Consider the following 20,576-nt stretch of genomic DNA (forward strand, 5'->3'; position numbering starts at 1 on the left):
AAGAGTTGCTCAAATATGCACTTCGATAGTAAGCGGAAAGTTCCATCCCTTATTCATTTGGATCGAAGTGCAATTTTTACAAGTTCCGATCAATCAAGGAGTAGCAATTATTATTGACATGTAGAGTCAGTTAGTGCTATGCTATGCTTTAAAGTTTTTTCTAGTAAACTCTTATTCTATACAAATTGTATGGGAACCAAAAAACAAGTCAATTCTCTACGAATCATATTATTTTTTCTGTTAATAAAAAAATCACCTAAAAATAAGTTTGTAAACAGTAGAACTTTTTAATGCACTCTACTGAAAACCGCAAAAAGTGTCACTTGGACCTCTTTGCGCTCCGGCCCCTGAAATGATTATTAAATTTCTCTGGCAAGTCTTTACATATCCAGCTTTTTGCGCTAGCCATAAAACAAAGGAGGGTGAATTGGTTTTGACATATCTTGCCAACAGTTTTTATGGTTTGATCTTAGTAGGCAATGCATTATGTTTGTTGATTCATTTGTCAAAAATTTTCACCTGATTTGTTATGAATTTCGTAGTATTCAAATTCTTTTACATGTATCTTATTTTTTTAATAATTGCATTTGATTATATTATTTTAGGTATTCTATTGAAGGAATCATGTTCATCATTAACTGATGTTAGCCGATTCAAGAGAAACTGTTGGTGCTGCTTTCAAAATCTCTGAATTTGGAACAAAAAATCAATCGTTTCATGGTTACTATCACAGAAAATTGATTATCTGAGCAGCAATTCACTGTGTCATTACATGAGATACATGAGAAATATCTCCGATACAATGAAGCAAACCTAGCAAAAAAGCGTTCACATTGTTTTTCTTATATAGGATGTTGCTGTTCTACATACTTTTACAACTTTGAATCTTTGTTTAAAATTTGCAGCGAAGTTGTAGTTCTTATTTGTCTAGGATTACAGCAGTTTCAACACAGGTTAAGAAGAAGTATTACATTCATTAACTTTGGGAGGAGTATGTTCTTGTTAAGTTATCCATCGAACTTCTAGGTCGATTGTTTTTAAATCTTCATACTGAATCATCCATCACATATATATTATAACAAACTATTTAATGCAGTTATAAAAATGCTAATAGGGGCGATTCGACAATGCACATTTTAAAGAAAAGAATGATTCTCTTTTTAATTGGTGAGCGATGCTAGATAGTCTAATGGCTGTAACACCTTTAAACGACAATCGAAATTATGCCAGCGTAATTCACTTTAGCCTTCCTTAGCCGAGTGGTTAGAGTCCGCGGCTACAAAGCAAAGCCATGCTGAAGGTGTCTGGGTTCGAATCCCGGTCGGTCCAGGATCTTTTCGTAATGGAAATTTACTTGACTTCCCTGGGCATAGAGTATCATCGTACCTGCCACACGATATACGAATGCGAAAAATGGCAACTTTGGCAAAGAAAGCTCTCAGTTAATAACTGTGGAAGTGCTCATAAGAACACTAAGCTGAGAAGCAGGCTATGTCCCAGTGGGGACGTAATGCCAAGAAGAAGAAGAATTCACTTTAGCTCATTACCACCATTGGCATCGATTAGCTACTGTCCACCTGGGAGGGAGAAACCAATACAAAATTTCTGTACGTCATAGTGAGCCGAGATTCCGCTGTCACGAACTGTCACTGTGAGCCCAGATCTCAAACATTGGACTAACATGAAAAAAGCGCGTAACTGATTAAAACACATTTTCGTATTTCTTCAAAAGTGATAAAAATCGAATGAAAATCAATTCATGCACATAACGCAAGTAATGTCACGTGAGCACCATTTAATCTGATTGAATTATTATTATTATTATTATCTTTTATTTTAACTTGAATTTTGAAAGAGGGAAAAACCCCTTTGAGTGATTTCTTTTTGGAAATCTTTCTCAAAAAGGCACAAAACCTCTTTATCTTTTCGAACAACATTACAATAATAATTCTTAAAAACTAAAGGCTCATCCGGAAATGATCCATATCGGAGCCGTTGGAGTCATCATGAGGGTCCTCGTATATCCAAGTAACTTAAGTTAAAACAACTTAAACTCCGAGTGGTACAAAGGATTGGTTATCTGAAAATAAATATAAAAAAGCGAGCAGTATCAACTATAATAAGAAATCTCATTAAAATACCCATATAAAATTTTTAAAATATTTAAATTTTTAAGCGCCAAAATATCTCGAATAGATGTAGGTACATTAAGACCCAATCTTGAAATTTTTTCAAAAATATTTCTTCTTGGCAAATCAAAACGAGTACAATTAAAGACAATATGATCTATATCTTCATATGATTCACCACATTCACAAAGATTAGAGTCCTTGATATTTATGCGGTATAAGTGACTATTACATATATAGTGATTAGACATAAGTCTGGTATAAAAACAAATAAAATTACGGCTGACCGATAATTGATGAAACCAAGGGAAACGCTTCACCTTAGGTAAAATGGAATAACAATAACGTCCTTTATCGCTTGTATTCCAGGCGATTTGCCAATTATTTATAGAATTTTGTTTCAATTTAGTAAAGTATTCTGATGGAAAAATAGCCCGATTATAAATTATTCCACGAGAAACACCTAATTTTGCTAAAGAGTCAGCTTGTTCATTACCATAAATACTAGAATGAGCAGGAACCCAAACAAATTTAATGACAAATCCTCTAGAAAACAAATCATTCAATATTTCTTTAATAGATAAAATAATTTTACTTGTTTTGAAATTGAAATTTATTGTGTTCAAAGCATGAAGACTACTAAAACTATCAGAACACACCATGTATATATTTGGAGCACAATTTCTGATTAAACAACAAGCAAAATGGAGAGCTGTTAATTCAGCAATGTAAATTGAACAAGGAGATTCTAATTTAAAAAAATGTGCAATATGAAAATTGAAAACTCCAAAACCTGCTGTATTATTGATCAAAGATCCATCTGTGAAATAAATTTGTTCAGGTTCCACCCCAATAAATTTACGTTGAAATAATAATTTTGCAAAATATGAGCGAGCACTAAAATGAATATGTTTCAATTCTTCATGCAAGGTAAAATCAACATAGAGTAAGGTGGGGCAAAAGTTCGACCTTAGTGGTATAATCAAAGCTTCCAGGAAAACAATTGCAGTTAAAACAAAACAAATACCATACAGTGAACCTTCAACATATTGGCTATAATTTTGCTTAACAAACTTGTGTCAAAATATTGATCCATTTTTAGTTATACCAGTTTCAAAATTGATTGTCTTATTCGATCTTTTGCCCCACCGGTGGGGCAAGAGTTCGAATCTAGTGTGGGGCAAAAGTTCGCTGGCTAAAACACAAAATATCGATCCTTTTATGACAGGCATGCCTTACACCAGCCGTAAACTTAAGTTTAACAAAAAATACACACTAAATTTTCATCAAAAAATTGCCCAAAACCGATTTAATTGTAATATACTCAAAAATAGCAGTTTTTCGCAAAACTAAGTGGAAATGTAAAATTTTGGTGACAATTTCCACACGATCAGACAAATTTAACTAAATTTGAAGATAATATGTGGGTTTTAGGCAATTTGCAAATTTTTCCGTGATTTTATACATGGGTCGAACTTTTGCCCCGCTGATTCGAACTTTTGCCCCACTATGGGCCAAAAATTGTTTTCAAGCATTTATGCAAAAACTAATACACCTCAAAGCAACCTTATGATAGGCCTAGAAACGCCCTTACATAAAATATTGAAAAAGATTTTATCTTCAATTGATTCCATGCAACGAAAGTTTGACCAAAAATTACAATATTCACGTCGAAAAACAACAAATAGCCATAACTTTTCCAAATCAAAATCGATTTTTATGATATTTGGAGTGAAAGTCTCTTACTTGAATAGCATTCGAACCACCATGACATTTATAAGATTTGTTTTGTATTGAGCTAGAAATCTTAAAAAGAAACTCTTACCCCACTCGAACTTTTGCCCCACTTTACTCTAAGGATGAAAAGAATGAACATTCATGTTATATTCATAGAAACCAGGAGATGAATCTAATATGACATTTTCAGCGGAGCAATAAATGAATGAACTCAATAATCTACTGGTGGGATTAATTTCAAACAAAGATTTTAATATATTAATTATTGGATGATTATTGGAGAAACATTGTAGTAAAAATTTACAATTTAGTTCATGAAAACGGTATTTAAGAGGAATGATACCAGCTAAAACTTCAATAGATTTAGTATGAGTAGAATTCATTAATTTCAAACAAACTCTTAAACAACGAAATTGGATTTTTTCAAGTTTAGAAAAATGAGTTTGAATGGCACTACCAAAAGTAAAACAGCCATATTCCATTACAGAACGAATAGTTGTTTTATAAAGGGTAATCAAATCACTGGGATGAGCTCCCCACCAAGTTCCAGTGATTGTTCGAAGAAAATTTATTCTCTTAGAACAAATCTTTTGAATGTATTGAATATGTTTGTTCCATTTTAGTTTAAAATCAAACCATATTCCAAGATATTTATATTCAAAAACCTGCTCTATCTGATGATAATTTAAATATAAAACAATATCAATTGGAGAATGTTTCCGAGAAAATATAATAAATTTTGTTTTTTGTACTGAAAAACTAAAACCATTATTATGCGCCCATGTACCAAGGTTGTCCAAACAACATTGCATAAAATGACGAATAACTTCTCTACTTTTACCACTGATAGAAATAACCTTATCATCAGCAAATTGAATAAAGATACACCCATTAGGAATAATAGAAATAATATCTCTAGTAAATAAATTATATAAAAATGGGCTTAAACAAGAACCCTGAGGAAGACCAAAATAACTATAACGGATCATTTTCGATTCTCCGTTATGGAAAAAATGCATTATTTTAAATGAAAATAAATTAAACAAAAAATTTGCAATTATTAAAGGAAGTTTACAATCAATCATTTTATTATAAAGTAAATCTATCAGTACAGAATCGTATGCACCAGAAACATCAAGAAATGTAGAAACTACATCTTGTTTCTTGTTCAATGATAATTCAATATATGATGATAAAAGAGCTACACAATCACGTGTGCCTCGACCTTTTCTGAACCCAAATTGAGATGAAGAAAATATATTATTTTTTTCTGCCCATAATTCAAGACGGTTTAAAATCATCCTTTCCATTAATTTACGAAGGCATGATAACAAACTAATTGGTCTTCTACTTTCAACAAGTGAAGGATTTTTCCCAGGTTTTAAGATACTTATAACTTTTATGAAACGCCATTCCTCAGGAAAAATATTTTGAAACAAAAATGTATTATATAATGAAAGTAAATGTAACTTCCCATCAATAGGTAAATTTTTTAAAACTATAAATTTAATATTATCAATACCAGGAGTAGTATTTTTCGTAACTGATAACGCCAAATTCATTTCTTCAATAGAAAATTCAGTACAAAGATTAGGAAAAAAATTATATGTTGATTTTTTTTTAAGTTTTATATCTATAGGTGTAAAATCAGGACAAATTTTAGAAGCAAACTGGTCAATCCAATCTTCCGAATATTCCAAAACTGGTGAAGTAGAAAAATTATAATTTCTCATATTTCGAGCAACAGTCCATAATGTTGATAGTGATGTATCAGGATCAAGATTTTCAATAAAATTTCTCCAATAATTCCTTTTTTTAAATTTTACAACTCTAGTAAATTGAGCTTCCGCTTTACAATATAAAATATATTGATCTCTAGAACCAAATCGTCTAAATAATTTAAAAGCATTTAATTTATTTTTCAAAGCAATTGTGCAATCATTATCCCACCAAAATGCTGGATTTTTTTTCTTAGATGATGAATGCATCATTTTTTTAGTTTGAGATTTTTTTAAACAATCAATTAATAATTTTGAAAAACATTTATAATTTTCAATGGTAGAAAGTGAATTGTCAAAACTAAGCAAAGCAAAGGAAACAAGATCAGAAAATTTAGCCCAATCCACATTTATTGTTAAATCAGGAACATAAGGTTCTTGATTATATTGTATATTATTAGGATTATGAACGTTAATCAATATAGGCACATGATCACTTCCGTTTGCGTCTTCAATAGTTTTCCAAGATGAAATCATGGATAAACTATTCGAACAAAGAGATAAATCAATACAAGAATGATGACCAGGAGGCACAACAATCCTTGTAAAAGAACCATCATTAAGAATATTTAAATTTAATTCATCAATAACGTCCATAATTAATGAACCTCTACCATCAATTTTAGAGCTTCCCCATGCCAAATTATGAGCATTTAAATCTCCTAGTATATAAAAAGGTGAAGGAATATTATTAAAAATAGATTTCAACTCTAACAAAGAAAATTTTGCTTGGGGAGGAATATAAATGCAAATAATTGAAAATTCTAAACCTTTATGTTTAACAGAAACTGCAACATATTCAATTTCTGAATCAATTGAAAAATTTAAATATTTGAATTCAATATTTTCACGAATTCCAATTAACACACCACCATTTGAAGTGTTGCGATCTTTACGTATAATATTGAAAGATGGAATTCGAAATGATTTAGCTTCTACTAACCAGGTCTCATTTAAACAAAATATATCCAAATCATAATTTATGACTAATGCTTTGAATCTGTCAATTTTTGGAATAATACTTCGACAGTTCCACTGTAAAATATTTAAATTATTAATTTTTGATGAAGCCATTACGAAGAAAACAAAGAACAAATGAGGGGTCCAATTGAATTCAACTTTTCAAAAATAGAGGCCAAAAATGGTAAAATTTTCTTAATTATTTTTTTCCAAAAATCGTTTATTCCCAAAAAATCAATCAATTCTACCAAAATATTCAAAACAGAATTCTCTGCATCTGAACTTTCAGTTTTTTGAAAAGTTGAATTTGAATTGTCCCTATTTTCGTCTGTGTTTACTTGTGTTGTATTTTTTTGAAAACCAGGAATAACACGAGAAGAAGTAGGAGAAGTAAGAGGGGGAAAATGAATATCAAATGATGTTGATGGTTGAGGATTTGAAAAACAATCATTATTTATAACTGGTTTAAAAATTCGTTTCCTTTTATTAGGAGGTTTATAAATGAAATTTTCAAGATCATCATTTGATACAGCATTATCAACATTATTTGAAAGAGGAGCAAACATATTCGTTGAGGATAATTCCGGAGAAGTTTTAATTACCTCAGAATATGATAATTTGTTTCGATTTTTAATATTTTGGTTAGATTGTTGTTGTTGCGAAATGTAAACAGAACAATCTTTTAAAGAATTGTGTTTTTTACGACAATAAATACAAAAATCTGAATTCTTATTGCAATCAGTAGATGAATGACTACCACCACATTTAAAACATTTAATTTTGTTAGAACAAAAATGCGATGTGTGACCAAAAAGGAGACAACGATCGCAATGCATAATCTTCGGATAATAAAGTCTAACTTTAAAAATAACATTGTCAATGTCTACATAATCGGGAAGAACAGAACCCTCAAATGTAATTTTTATGCAATTAGAATGCATGTATGAAGATTGTTTATCGGTAAATGTTAATTTCGATAAACGCATGCAATCTAAAATTTTAACTGGCTGAATTGCCTTATTTTTAAATTTACCTGAACCGTAATTTACAATATCTTCACAGTTCAAATTTTCATCGTAAATGACTCCGTTTATTTCACACGAGTCGCAAGGAGCGTAAACTCGATATGAATCAAAAAAAAGTTTAGATTCCAATAATGAATTTGCATCATCACGGGATCCAAATATAACCCTCAATTTGTCAAGTGAAACTTTTTTAATTTCCTTGACAGATTTGTATAATTTATAAATTTCCGAAGATATCAAAAGAACATTTATAGGCTTTTCCTTTTTACGAAAAAAAACAACAAAAGGGCCTAAAAAAGTGGAGGGATAAGTTTTAATGCGAAAACGTTTGATGGAAGATGATTCACCAGTTTCACCAGATGTTCCATCCCCGTCAGTCTCCATATTGGAAAATTGACGGGGTGAGTGAAAATATATGAAAAAATACTGAAGTGCAATTGATAATATAACAAGTAATAATAAAAATAAGAATAATACTAAAAAATAAATAAAATTATACTTATAGAGACTTCAATCCACACCAAAGGCTTGAGGCCGTCAAAGACAACCAAGTATTTCCACCAGCACTCAAATCAATCTTGATGAGTTGAAGCTTGATTTTTTAGTTCACGTCTTCTTCATCAAATCCTCGTTGATTCCAGAATGGTCGAATTTCCTCCTTCGAACTTCAATTATCTTCAACAGTCGTTTTGTCTTGAAGTCGACAAAGCCAAATCAATTTCTTCACAATCACCAAATTGAACTCGAACAGTTGAAACTAGTCCAGTACACCTTCTAGTACCTCTTCTTCTTCAAATCTTCGATGGCCACTCGTTTGATAATCCACCTTTAAATCCTTTCCGAAATCCACCTGAAAAACGGAAAAAAATTGACAAGCGCAGAAAAACACCGGTAATCCGATCAAGGCCTACTTACCAAAGATGATAATAATCTGATTGAACATAAAGCATAGAAAAACGCATCGTTCTACTTTTTCCAATGAAAATGAATATTTAGTGCATAGAAAACTGTGGCCCTTTTTTCATGTTTGTCAGGAAAGATCGAAGGTGCACAACAAAAGGAAACTACCGATTTTCTCGAAGCCTGCCTTGATTGTTGTTGGCAAGCTGGAGTTATCTTGCAGTTCAAAATAACGTTGTCTTATATTTTGTGTGTAGTATCCGTGCCTCCCTCCCAGCTGTCCACCGCTGTCCACTGTTTCTCGTTTACCAAAAGGGATTAGCAATTCACAAGAAAATTGAGTAACATCAACATTTTTTTTTACTTCCACGAAGCTTTCTTCGATCGAACTATAAAAAAAATATAGTGGAGGCAAGACAAGTCAGAAGGGGGGTGATTCAAAGTTTATGGCATGCTGGCGTAAAAAGCTGGATAGTTATTGCGTTTGTTAAGAAAATTTTCCGGTTCACGGTAGCCGCAGAGTTCTACCGCAGCTGTCAAAGTTCTACCGCATGCTTCGAAATCATTCTATCATTGAAGCACACAATTCGATCACAGTATGCTTGAAAGAGAAAACGCTATGAAAAATAGCAACAAACAACAATCACCGAGGCGGTATCCAAGGTATCATTGAAGCCTACTGATGGTTTACCAGTGCAAATCAGTGATGTGACAGCTGCGGTAGCTTTTCGTTGAACCCTAGAACGGAAAGTTTTCCCTAAAATTGCAATACTTCAAGATCTTGGTATAATAATAAGAAAAAAGAAGCTCAAATAATTTGATTATCTAGATTTTTTTGAGAAACATTAGTAGGTTTCATAAATATGAACTATATCACTGTTTTTGTCTCAAGCACCAAAATATCGTTATTTATTAAATTAAGGTGAAACAGTTTGGAATCACTGCACTTAAGAAGATCAGAAACGTTTCCCAACTATTTCTCCAGTTTAGTGCTTTTGAAAACGTGAGTAGGGGCACATATCGGTTATTGTGACGGCCATCTTTGGATTCCGAATTTTCACCTTAAAGGTTGCTGAATTTCATGTATTTAATGTGGATAACAATACTTATCAACGAATTTCATATTACTTTCCATGCTCAAAAGTTATTTTTAGATGGTGTAGAAAAAGAATTTTATTTTGCCATATAGGAGAACCGAACAAAACCTACTAGAGATACTCAATTTGATCCTCGAGACACGCAAAAATTCGTTTTTGTTGTTTTATCAGTTTTATCAGGAATCAACAAATATGTACATGAAAATTACATTCAATGATGAGGGGTTTTTCATGAATTTAACAGGAATTCAAAGGAACATCAAAAACATTACAGAACTTCACGGTGTAATAATGTGTGAAAGTGATTTTCTATATATTTTTGAATGAAATGTAGGTATATATGTGTGTAATTTTGCTTTAGAATCTCAACTCTCAAAAATTTAATTAAAATCATATAAATACATTTTGGACAGAATATATTCAGAAAAAACGTCACTTTTAGAAATTACAAAAAAAAATGTTCTCGAACTCCGACAACTCTGAACTGCACCAAACGGAAAGGTTTAAACCAAGCTTTCTAAAAATATCCAAACCACAAGTCAATTCCGAGAAACAATTTTAAAGAGCACATCCGAGTTTGCTATGAATCATACTAATTCCTAGATTTTTGTAAATATCAAACGGGAGTTGAACATTGTAAAATAATAAAAAATGCTAAGAAAACAAATTCCATTGCTTTTCCCTTAATAATATCGATTCAGAAATAATTTTCAAAAGAATCTCTGAGATAATTTCTAGATCATCCTTAAAAATTCAAAAAACCAAATTCTTGAAACATGAATTCTTTAGGAAGTCCGTATAAAAATACACTAAATGAACACGGGAAGAAATCTTTGCAGTAATATCAGAATGAAGCTTTAGGTAGATACCTGAATTAATTCCTGTTGAAATTCCCGGAGATATTCACTGAAGAATACCTACTGTAACACGAAGAATTACCAAAAGTCATTTTCAAGCAGGAATCAGCATCTTATCGTATGATTCCTGTTAGGTCCCTGCCACTGTCTGGATTCTTATTAGGCAAGAAGATTTATTATTTTTTTCAAGACATTTAATCATTACCAATGCTGTATATATAATCGGTTGAGAGAAAAATGACTGAAATTCTGTGACATTTTGCAGGGTGCTGGAAGGTGTCGCTTTGAAGAATGGAGTTGGGCCGAGCCATGGGGAAGGTGGGGATGGCCATCACGTATCCCACTGGAAGCAAATGTTCGAATCGAAGCAGCGTGAATTCGAGCACGTTACGAGGCTGATGCATGACAAAAGCAAAGAATTCGAACGACAAGCGAATGAGCTGAAGAAGCGTCTGATGTTGGCCGAAGGGGAACGGGACCGAGCAAACATGACCCGGACGCAAACCCATGACATATTGGTGGAAAGCAAAACTAAAATTTCCGAACAGGAAGACATGATCTCGAAGCTAAAGGACAAAATCAAATCGCTGGAGGAAACGAATCTCAAACTTGAAGCGGATTTGGAGCACAAGAAAACGATGCTCCAGGATACGCTTCACAAGTACCACATGGTGGAGCAATCGATGGGCATGAAGGCCGACCGACACACGGATCACCTGCTGAAGCAAGCCGAGGAGAAACACAACGCCAAGGTCACAATGATGCAGCAGCAGATCGAAAACCTCCGCGCAGAACTAGACGACCGGGTGCAAGAAGTTCGCCGGTGGGAGGTCCGCTACAAGGAACTGCAATCGATGCGGGACGCACTGCTGGTGGAGAAAACGGAAACCATTCAACGGTTGCAGGACAGCCTGGAAGATTCGCAAAGGCAGTGTGAGAACTTGATGGCGAAGACAATGAGCGTGACCAACTTTAGCCAGGACAATTTGCGACTCAAGACCAAGGTTAACGCGCTGGAACAGCAAACGCAAGACATGCAGAGAACGATCAATACGCTGACACACAGGTAAGCAAGAACATAGCCAATCGTAATTTTTGAAGAGATTTTGTCTTATTAGTCGAAGATGGAACAAGAAAGTTTTGTCAGGGAGTGCACGACGTCTCGCTTTTGATTGAGTAGATCAGAGTAGCTAGTAAAATGCCCCACTGAAACATGTGATTTTTTTCCTTGTGAAATGTATGGATAGATTTGTTTATTTTTTACGAATTTATTTCTACGATCATTGATAGATTTCGTATAACAAATTCTCTGGGTAAGGGGTTGGATTAGAATTTTTGATAAATTGTATGATAGAGCTGATTGATTGTTTTGAACATCCTTTAGATTTTAGGTTTGATAGATACCTGGTGAGATCTCAATGGATTTGACGGATCTCATTTAGTGAACGAAATCTTTATGAACTTTTCTTAACATCTTTAGAATGATGTTTAGCAAACTATAGGAGAGTTCATTTCTAGATTTCTTAGCAAACTCCAAACATAATATTCTTGGCTTAAGCTGATGACTATTTGACCAAATAGTTTAGTCTACCGAAGCAGATGTAATAGCTAGGATGAGCCTCAGTTAAAATGTATCAAATATTGAATAACGTGGCTTCAACACCTGTTCATTCTATTTCAGATTAGAAACCACCAATGCGGAGCTGGAACTTATGGACAGTGTTCTGTGCTCCAGCGACGAGCAAGGAGGCAGCCCTGGTAAAGATCCAACGTGTACCTTTGCGGCGTCTCGCAAAAATCTCATCGGCAGCACGCCAATCAATCCAAATTTGAACAGAAACACCGAAGATCGGGTCGCCAAGTTGAAGCAAGAACTCCTGCTGTGCATGAACGGTCAGAAAGAGAAAAGGGAAGCAATCAAGCGGCTAGAGTCGGAACTTGCAGCCAAGGAACAGGAAGTTCAGCAACTTAAGAAAGACGAAAGTCAAGCACTAGTGCAGATGAATCAATACAAGGAAGAAGCCTTCAGGGTGAATTCCAAGTGTAAACTGCTAGAGGCAGAGCTGGACAAATTGTGCAAAAAGGATCAAAACAGTTCCAAGCATGGGCGAAGGTCAAGCTTCGATAGGCAAGAGGCACTAGAAGACAAGATATTCGCACTGAAGCAAGAGAAAGTGGAACTGGAGGAAAAGTTTGACAGGCTGGAACATGAGAACCAACAATTACAAGAACGCATGAGAAAAATGGTTTCAGATTCGCAATCGCTTGACACCGTCAAGCTTGAATTGGAGAAACAGAAATTCCTTCTGAAAGATTCCCAAAACGAATGCGAACGGTTGAAGAACCTATACATCGAGATATCCGGCAGTAAGGACACATTGAACAGAGAACTGACAACGCTACGGTCCCAAGATTCGGCAAAGGAAATCCTCGTGCTACGGGAAAAGGTTGCATCACTGGAACGAGCCCTACAGCTGGCAGAGTTGAAATCATCCGAGTTGGCTAAGTTACTCGAAAAGGAAAAGATCGAACACGAGAAGCTTCTGCGAGATCTGCAGGAGAAGCACGATAGTAGTCGAGAGTCGAAGGACGTGAAACAGTCCTCCAATAGCTGTGTCCGATGCATAGACAATTTGACGGAGCTTTCAAAGGTAAGCTAAACACTGATCCAATGCTAAGTTACCCATTATGCATCAAGACAATGGTAAAAAAGGCAAATTTTTTAATGAAATGCTCTCAAAAAGCCATTTCGAACTGATTTTGTTTCCTTCGGCTTTGAACGAAAGATAAAAAATAGACACCTGACACCCGAAGCCTATTTATAAAAGAACTGGTTCACATCATATTCAGATTTTCATACGCTTGTACGGTAGGATGGCACAAATGTTTTGATGTTTGTTCTGATTCACTGATGATTGTATTTTATTATTCTGGAACTAGACGTAGAAATTTCCAGAACTTCAATTAATACGATCGTGCGACTGCTAGACCACAAAGCGATTCCTCCAATATATCAGAGATTCCTTCAGGAATTCCACCAGAAATTCCTCCAAGAATTCCATCATGGTTTATCTTCGGAATTCATCAGGGAATTCTTCAAAAATTATACCAAGGATTTAATCAGAGATTCTTTCAGGAATTCTACCAAGGTTGCCATTGGGGAATTCCTCCAGAAATTCTTCCAAGAAGTTTACCAAGGATTCCTCCAAAAATTCCATGAGGGATTCATCCAGGAATATGACTGGAATTCTTCCAGCAATTCGAACAAGGATTTGCTCAGGAATTTTACCAGGGGTTTCTCCAACAAATCCAATATGGATTTCGTCAATTTCCCCAAGAGTTCATCCAGGAGTTCATTCAATGATTCCTTCAAAAATTTATCCTGGTTTTCCTTCAGTAGTTTCTCCAGAAATATCTCTAAGCATGGCTCCAGGGACTGCTTCAAAACTTGCTTCTGAGAAACTTAAAAGTAGATTGGAGTACCTTGTAGCTTTTAATTACGCCCAAAATGCTTATCTTTGACAGATACGCGTATTTCGACTACCACTTGCAGTATTCTCCAGTGTCAGTTACTCATATCCACTGGCAACGCTGAAGAAGACTGCAAGTGGTAGTCGAAATATGCGTATCTGTCAAAGAAAAGCATAAAAGGCGGAATTAAAAGGTACAAGGTACTCCAATCTACTTTTAAGTTTCTCTATTGAGATTCTGCTCAGAAGATTCGAATACATTCAAAAGACTTGCTTCTGAGTTTCCTTCAGGAATTCCTCGAAGGATTTATCCTGGAATTCTTCCAAAATTTGTTCATGAGATTTTTAAAAAGCTTCCAAAATATTCTCTAGTAATTCACCCTAATCTTACTTCGGGTATTAGTCCAAAAATTCACCCTGAGACCTTCAAGAATTCTTCAAGAAGGAATTTTAGGTATCCCTGCAGAAATTCCTCCAGAAATACTTCCTAGGATTCCTTAAACGATTCGCCCTCAAATCTCTCCAGATGTGCTCGCATGAATTCCTGTAGAGATCCAATGTCCAATAATTTGAAAAAAAAATAAAAGCCAAACCGACAATTTCTGCTATTTTTAACTTCAACTAATGGTCCGTTGATCTTTCTGTTGTATTTCAACGATGTTCATCTGCTAATCAAAGGTCCTCGTTTGTCTTACGCCGATGACCTAAAAATGTTTCTACAGATCCGCTCTACAACCGACTGCCACTTTTTGCATCAACAGATTGACGCTTTCGCTAACTGGTGCTCTATTAATAGGATGTCAAATGTTCAGTTATAACGTTCTCACGACTGAAGCAGCCGACCCTATTCGCCTACAGTCTGTATGGGACGATTATCGAACGATTTAAATTTAAGAGAAAAGTACCATGCCCACACAGTTACGGATCACCCACAGTGACGGATCACTTTGACGTTCAACAACGGATAACTCGCTCAAAACATAAACTTTGACGTAAAACATATTTTTCCCATGTTATACTATTTGTCTTCCAGCATTTGTAAAGTTAAGCACAACATTCAACCGCTTAAAAACGGTGTATTTGACAAATGTTTAGTTGGTACCACACAGCTATCATTATATGGTCGTTTTCTGTAAGAAGTGCCGTCAGCATTCATAAGCTACCACAAGTGGTAAAATTAATAAGTTATAGCATAAAACATGCTCGTTCGCTTCAATTTAGTGTGAATTTATCTTTAGAAAACAGTTTTCTTGATTGTTGATTCCAAATATACCGAATATTAGCACTTCTAACTAGTGATCCATAATATGGACCAAGAAATGATTGTTTACCACGGTTATGGATCACTAGCAAAGAATGTAGATTTCTACCATTTTAAGCATTGGATTCGACATTTTCAGACAATAGCACTAAGGATAAAACTAATACAACATCAAGGTTGATAAATTTAATTGTTTAGCAGACAAAAATGGTGGAATACTTGGTGTGGAGCGAAAACAGTTCATGCGTCAGTTACTACAATGCAGTATATCACAAAAAAGGACATTTTACCCTTGTTTCCAGCTCTAACAATGCTATTTTTGGCAGTAATATGTGACACATTGTTAACTTTCACCAAATCATGCAATACAGATGCATTGAGTTTAAAATCTCTTGATTTTGCGCACTGATCCGTAATATGTCACAATTTGATCCATAATATGAAAATTGATCCATAATATGGTTTTCAGAAACCGATGCAATTTTTAATTATTATGCAATCCTATGTAAATATTACACTCAAAACAGTTTACAAACCAAAGTTCCAATTCGAAACGATTCAATTCGTGCTTTTCAATTACAATTTTACTTTTTCCATGTCGTTTTATTGAATTTTATAGGTTGGACTCCACACTATTTGATCCATAACTGTGGGGTCATGGTAATAACAAGAAATGCTTTAAAAAAAAGGTGCTGAAAAAGTGTTTAGCAATTACCTAAATTTATCGAAACCATAAAACATTGTTTTGTTGTAAATCAATAGTGATTTTATTGTTTATCAATAGTTGGACACTATTGAACCAATAAGTTAACTATTTGATAACTTCAATAACTACTCTACTATCTTCTTCTTCTTCTTGGCATTAACGTCCCCACTGGGACAGAGCCTGCTTCTCAGCTTAGTGTTCTTATGAGTATTTCCACAGTTATTAACTGAGAGCTTTCTTTCCCTAAGTTGCCATTTTCGCATTCGTATATCGTGTTGCAGGTACGATGATACTTAATGCACAGGAAAGTCAAGGAAATTTCCATTACGAAAAGATCCTAGACCGACCGGGAATCGAATCCAGACACCTTCAGCATGGCTTTGCTTTGTAGCCGCGGATACTAACCACTCGGCTAAGGAAGGCCCCAAACTACTCTACTATATTGAACTGAATTGGTTTATGTTGAATTAAACTGAATTAATTTATGTTGAATTCATCGAAAAGTGATGGGAGTGATTTGCGAAGACCCAAGCAGTCCGATTTATTTTCGTGCGCTCGGAGTGTTTTTTCGCTGGCTTCGTTTGTTTGCCCAGTGCTTTGCGAAAACCCAAGCTGTCCGATTCATTTTTCGCGCGCTCGGAGTGTTTTTTTTTTCAGTTAACACTTCATTCGCGCGCCATCGGAGTTATTTTATATTCCTGCTTATACGTGTTGACGCTGCGATTGTAACTGTTCAGTCGAGGATGGATTACCAATTGGTGAGCTCGTTCCATGCTTGTAATAACACATTTGTATCATAACATGTATTTTTTTATGAATTTGTGGAACAAACTATGAATAGTTCGTCACTTTAAGTGTTGACATAAGCGCTTATTCATGTTTTATAAAATTTTGAGATTCAAACCTTTGAATAGTTCGATGTTTAAGATGTCGACGCATTGACAGATAACTTTTTAAACAGAGGTTACATGAATCACATCACTTACCAAGGTGAATCTTGATCATGTAGCTTTGAAGCCCAGCCACTAACAAAACTCCTTCCCGTGGCAACCATGAAGATGCAGAGGTATACTCGGTCTTTAGTAACAATGGATGTCACACTAACATTCCTTCCCTCCCCCCGATGACCGTAAGGACGTGGCCAGCGCCGTTATTGACATTACGAATTTCAGAGTCCTTGAAAATGTACATTGAAGATGGTATGCTACTCCCAAGCTACATCTGTTGGTTCCCTGTACAATTTTGATGATTCTTGCCAATCACGGAGTAGCAACTACGTATGGTCATCAATGCTCATGCTCATGCTCAATTCGTCGAAGTGATGTTGTTCGACGGACACCATGAGCGTTAGAGGGTTAAGTAATTTCTCTCAAATGAGTCCGGAGCAATGTGTGAATCTTGGATGGATGCATGAAGAAATCATTGGTAGAATTAGTGGAAAACATTGCAAAAAATATTTTTACGGGGAATACATGAACGAATCCTTAGAATATTCCTGGATGAAATCTTACAGGAACTCCTGTCGGAAACCATGAAGGACTTCTTAGAAATTACAGCAAAACTTCATGAAGCCAAGATTTCTTGGAAAAATTAGGATAAGAATTCTTGAAAAAAAAACAAGCTGAAATTCCTACCAAGATTTTGATTTTTAAAAGAATCTAAAAACTTGCTGGAAAAATTCCCAGAGATTCTTCGGAAACCCCTGGACCTAGACGAATCGATGAAGAGAAAGTCATTCAGATTTCTATATATTTTCTCTTTAACATATCGATTGATAATAAAAATGACCCAAGAAAAAGATGTCTTCTCTTCTCTTCTGTCTGTTTCATTTATATTTATTCTTTCAGATAGAAATCCAGAACTTGCAGTTGCAGAACACATGCGCATCGCACCTGAAAGATATCAATGAGCTGAAGAACGCGCTGAAAGAAGCTCGTGCAACCATCAGTACGCTGCATGAGAAACTCGACCTTAAAGCGGAGCGAGATCATCTAATCGACGAATTGAAGGAAAAAGCCATTCAATTCGAACAGTTTATGCGATCCAAGAACACCAGCCATAGCACCAGCAGTAGCAGCGGAAATAGCTCTACCAAGGACAGTGCCACTTCCCCTCAGCCACTGGAGAAACAACAACGCCAGTCACGTGACCAGAGCGTCAACACTTCATCTGAGTATCACGAGATGAATGAGGCGGAAAGCAGGAAAGCAGCTCGGGAACAAGAACATCGAATACGAGAAGAGATGGCAAGGGCTTTTGCCGCCGAAATCAAAGTGATAGAGGAAAAGTTTAAAGAACAGTTTACAAAGTTCGAGCAAAACATCACAGAATTGAAGAAAGAGTTGCACGATAGGATCAATGAACTTCTATTACGAAACAAAGAAATCGAAGTTTTGAAATATGCGATCGTGACCGAGCGGGAAAAGATGTCGGAAATCTTGGCCAAGAAGGACGAGGACGCCAGGAGGTTATTCGACAAACAGGCTGAAGTGATGAAAAAATACAAATCCGAACTGGAAAACACCCACCGTAAAGTGCAATTTCTCGAAGGAGAACTCCAAGAGAAGCGGGAATTGATACAGGCAGAGCGCGAATCGATGGAGAAGCTCATCAAGCAAGTCACCGAGGAGCGGAAACTGTTCAAGGAGCACGAGAATGAATTGATCGAAAAGTTCAAGGAAATGGAAACCGAATACAACAAAAGCCTGGAGATGATTACCGAAAAGTATAATTCGGTGAAGAAGACGGCTCTCAACTATAAGGTTAGTTATGTTTTTTTACACCACTTTGATCGACTATTTCTTTACGAAAAAAGCAAGTTTATGAAAAGTGTGATCGTAGGGTATCAAAAAAAAGTGTGCGGTTGCAGCAATTTTCTTCTTTTTTTTTCACAACATCAAAGGATCAAGGTATTGTTTAGAAAAACGAATAACCGAAGATGAGATAAAATTTGTACCACGTCGGCTTTGACTACGCGTCGGTTTCCCAAGGAATTTCGGAATAAGTCCCAAACAAGATAACCAGATATTTCTCTCAAAAAGTATCAGCCTGATCGATAGATGGGTCGGGCATCCGAAAAGTTTGTAATATTGTTATGCATAAAAAACCGAACTTTTCCTAAAATTCATAAAATTCTGACGAAGTGCGCGGAATTAGGCAATGCGCTGAATTAGGGCACTTTGCGGCATTAGAGGATTAAAAGGTATTCAAAAATCGTTGAAATTTTGTGCAACTTCTCTTTTCCATCTTTCAGAAATACGCCGAAGACAAGGAGCAACACATGATGAAGGAATACGATCGCATCAAGGATGGCTACAACGCGGCCCTGCTCAAAGTGCAAAACCGCATGAAGGAAGCACTGGAAAGCAAGGACCGCAGCATGAAGGAACAGATTTCGAAAGTGGAATCGGAATACCAGTCCAAGCTGAAGCTGTTGAAATCCAGTACCTAAACATATCACAAAGTACAATCATTGGAAACGTGTTCTTGCCAGTTTTATCACAATTGTACTAAATCATACTGCCGGTTACTGCTTGTAGATGTACTTATTATAATAGTGCTTCTAGGAAAACCAAGTAGCGCCAATTGTAAGCTGAATAGTGTAATCGCGAGAAAGGAATGCCTTCGATGTATATTAGACCATGTGTACGGATTAGAAACTGTACTCACATTCGTGTTTGAAAACTGCCTTACCTAGTAGCGCCCAGCCCTGCCCTATTCTGCCATATATGTACAATCATTTTATGTGTAGGAAGTAAACCATTTTAACCAATAGATACAAGTGATGGTGCAGATTTTGAAACCTACCAGTTTATCCGTCATAAGTATTATAAATGGGAATAAATGTCCGTGTTATGAAAACCACCTGTCATTATTGAAAGTACTGTAAAACGCATAAGTTTGAAGAAAGCATACACTCCCGTTCAAAAATTTAAGGTCACCTTCTAAAATGGGGTATGGTCTATCTACACAAAAAAGGGTCTAAATACTTTATTGAAGGATTCCGTTCCAAGAAATGATTTTTCCCGAAGAGTCATACCTCTCTTGAACGCAAGTTTGGAAGTCTCGTCAAAGCGAAGAAACGAGGATTTTGGCGAAATTTCGTCAACGGGCTTTCGCGAGAAACTTCGATGACTACATTGTGGACCGTTGGGAGAAGAATGCGCAACGCGTCAGCGGTAAATGAAGATAAAGAACACTCTTCTCGGTGGATCCTCCAATTTAGCTTAGCTTAGCTTAGCTTAGACTGACTACACATATCAATGGTTGCTATTCCGTGATTGACCGAAGTCAGTGAAAATGCACAAAGAATCAACTAGAAGTTCGGCTGGGATTGGCCATAATCTTCTTCAGTGTGCATAATTCAGTGCCTCTATTTATACAGGGTCAATAACGGCGCCGGCCACGTCCTTGCAGTCAGGTGGGATTGGGGGAAGGAATGTTAGTGTGTAACCTTTGCTTTTTGGAGACCGTGTTTGCCTCTGCATCTCCACAAAGGTTACTGGGAGGGATGTTTGTTAATGGGGAGGATCGTTGGGTCATAGGATTCACTTTGATAAGCGATTAGACCATGATAAACAATGATTTGTGAGATATATACATGCTTATACGTAAATATAATATTTCATTTGATATGAACAATTTCTATGTAGAGGA

General features: G+C 35.6%; 1 protein-coding gene across 1 annotated transcript in view; it reads left to right on the forward strand.

Annotated features, from left to right (window-relative positions):
* LOC5575720 (centrosomal protein of 152 kDa) overlaps positions 1 to 19,784 on the forward strand; it is a 31,769-nt gene extending 11,985 nt beyond the window's left edge. The window contains exons 2-5 of the mRNA XM_001655778.2: positions 10,749 to 11,549; positions 12,165 to 13,134; positions 17,768 to 18,682; positions 19,174 to 19,784. Of these exons, the coding sequence (XP_001655828.1) occupies positions 10,749 to 11,549; positions 12,165 to 13,134; positions 17,768 to 18,682; positions 19,174 to 19,371 (2,884 nt within the window). The 3' untranslated portion in view covers positions 19,372 to 19,784. The remainder of the gene's footprint in view (positions 1 to 10,748; positions 11,550 to 12,164; positions 13,135 to 17,767; positions 18,683 to 19,173) is intronic.
* The last annotated feature ends 792 nt before the right edge of the window (positions 19,785 to 20,576 follow it).

The sequence above is a fragment of the Aedes aegypti genome, chromosome 3 (genome assembly GCF_002204515.2).
Source record: "Aedes aegypti strain LVP_AGWG chromosome 3, AaegL5.0 Primary Assembly, whole genome shotgun sequence".
Classification (NCBI taxonomy): Eukaryota; Metazoa; Arthropoda; class Insecta; order Diptera; family Culicidae; genus Aedes; species Aedes aegypti.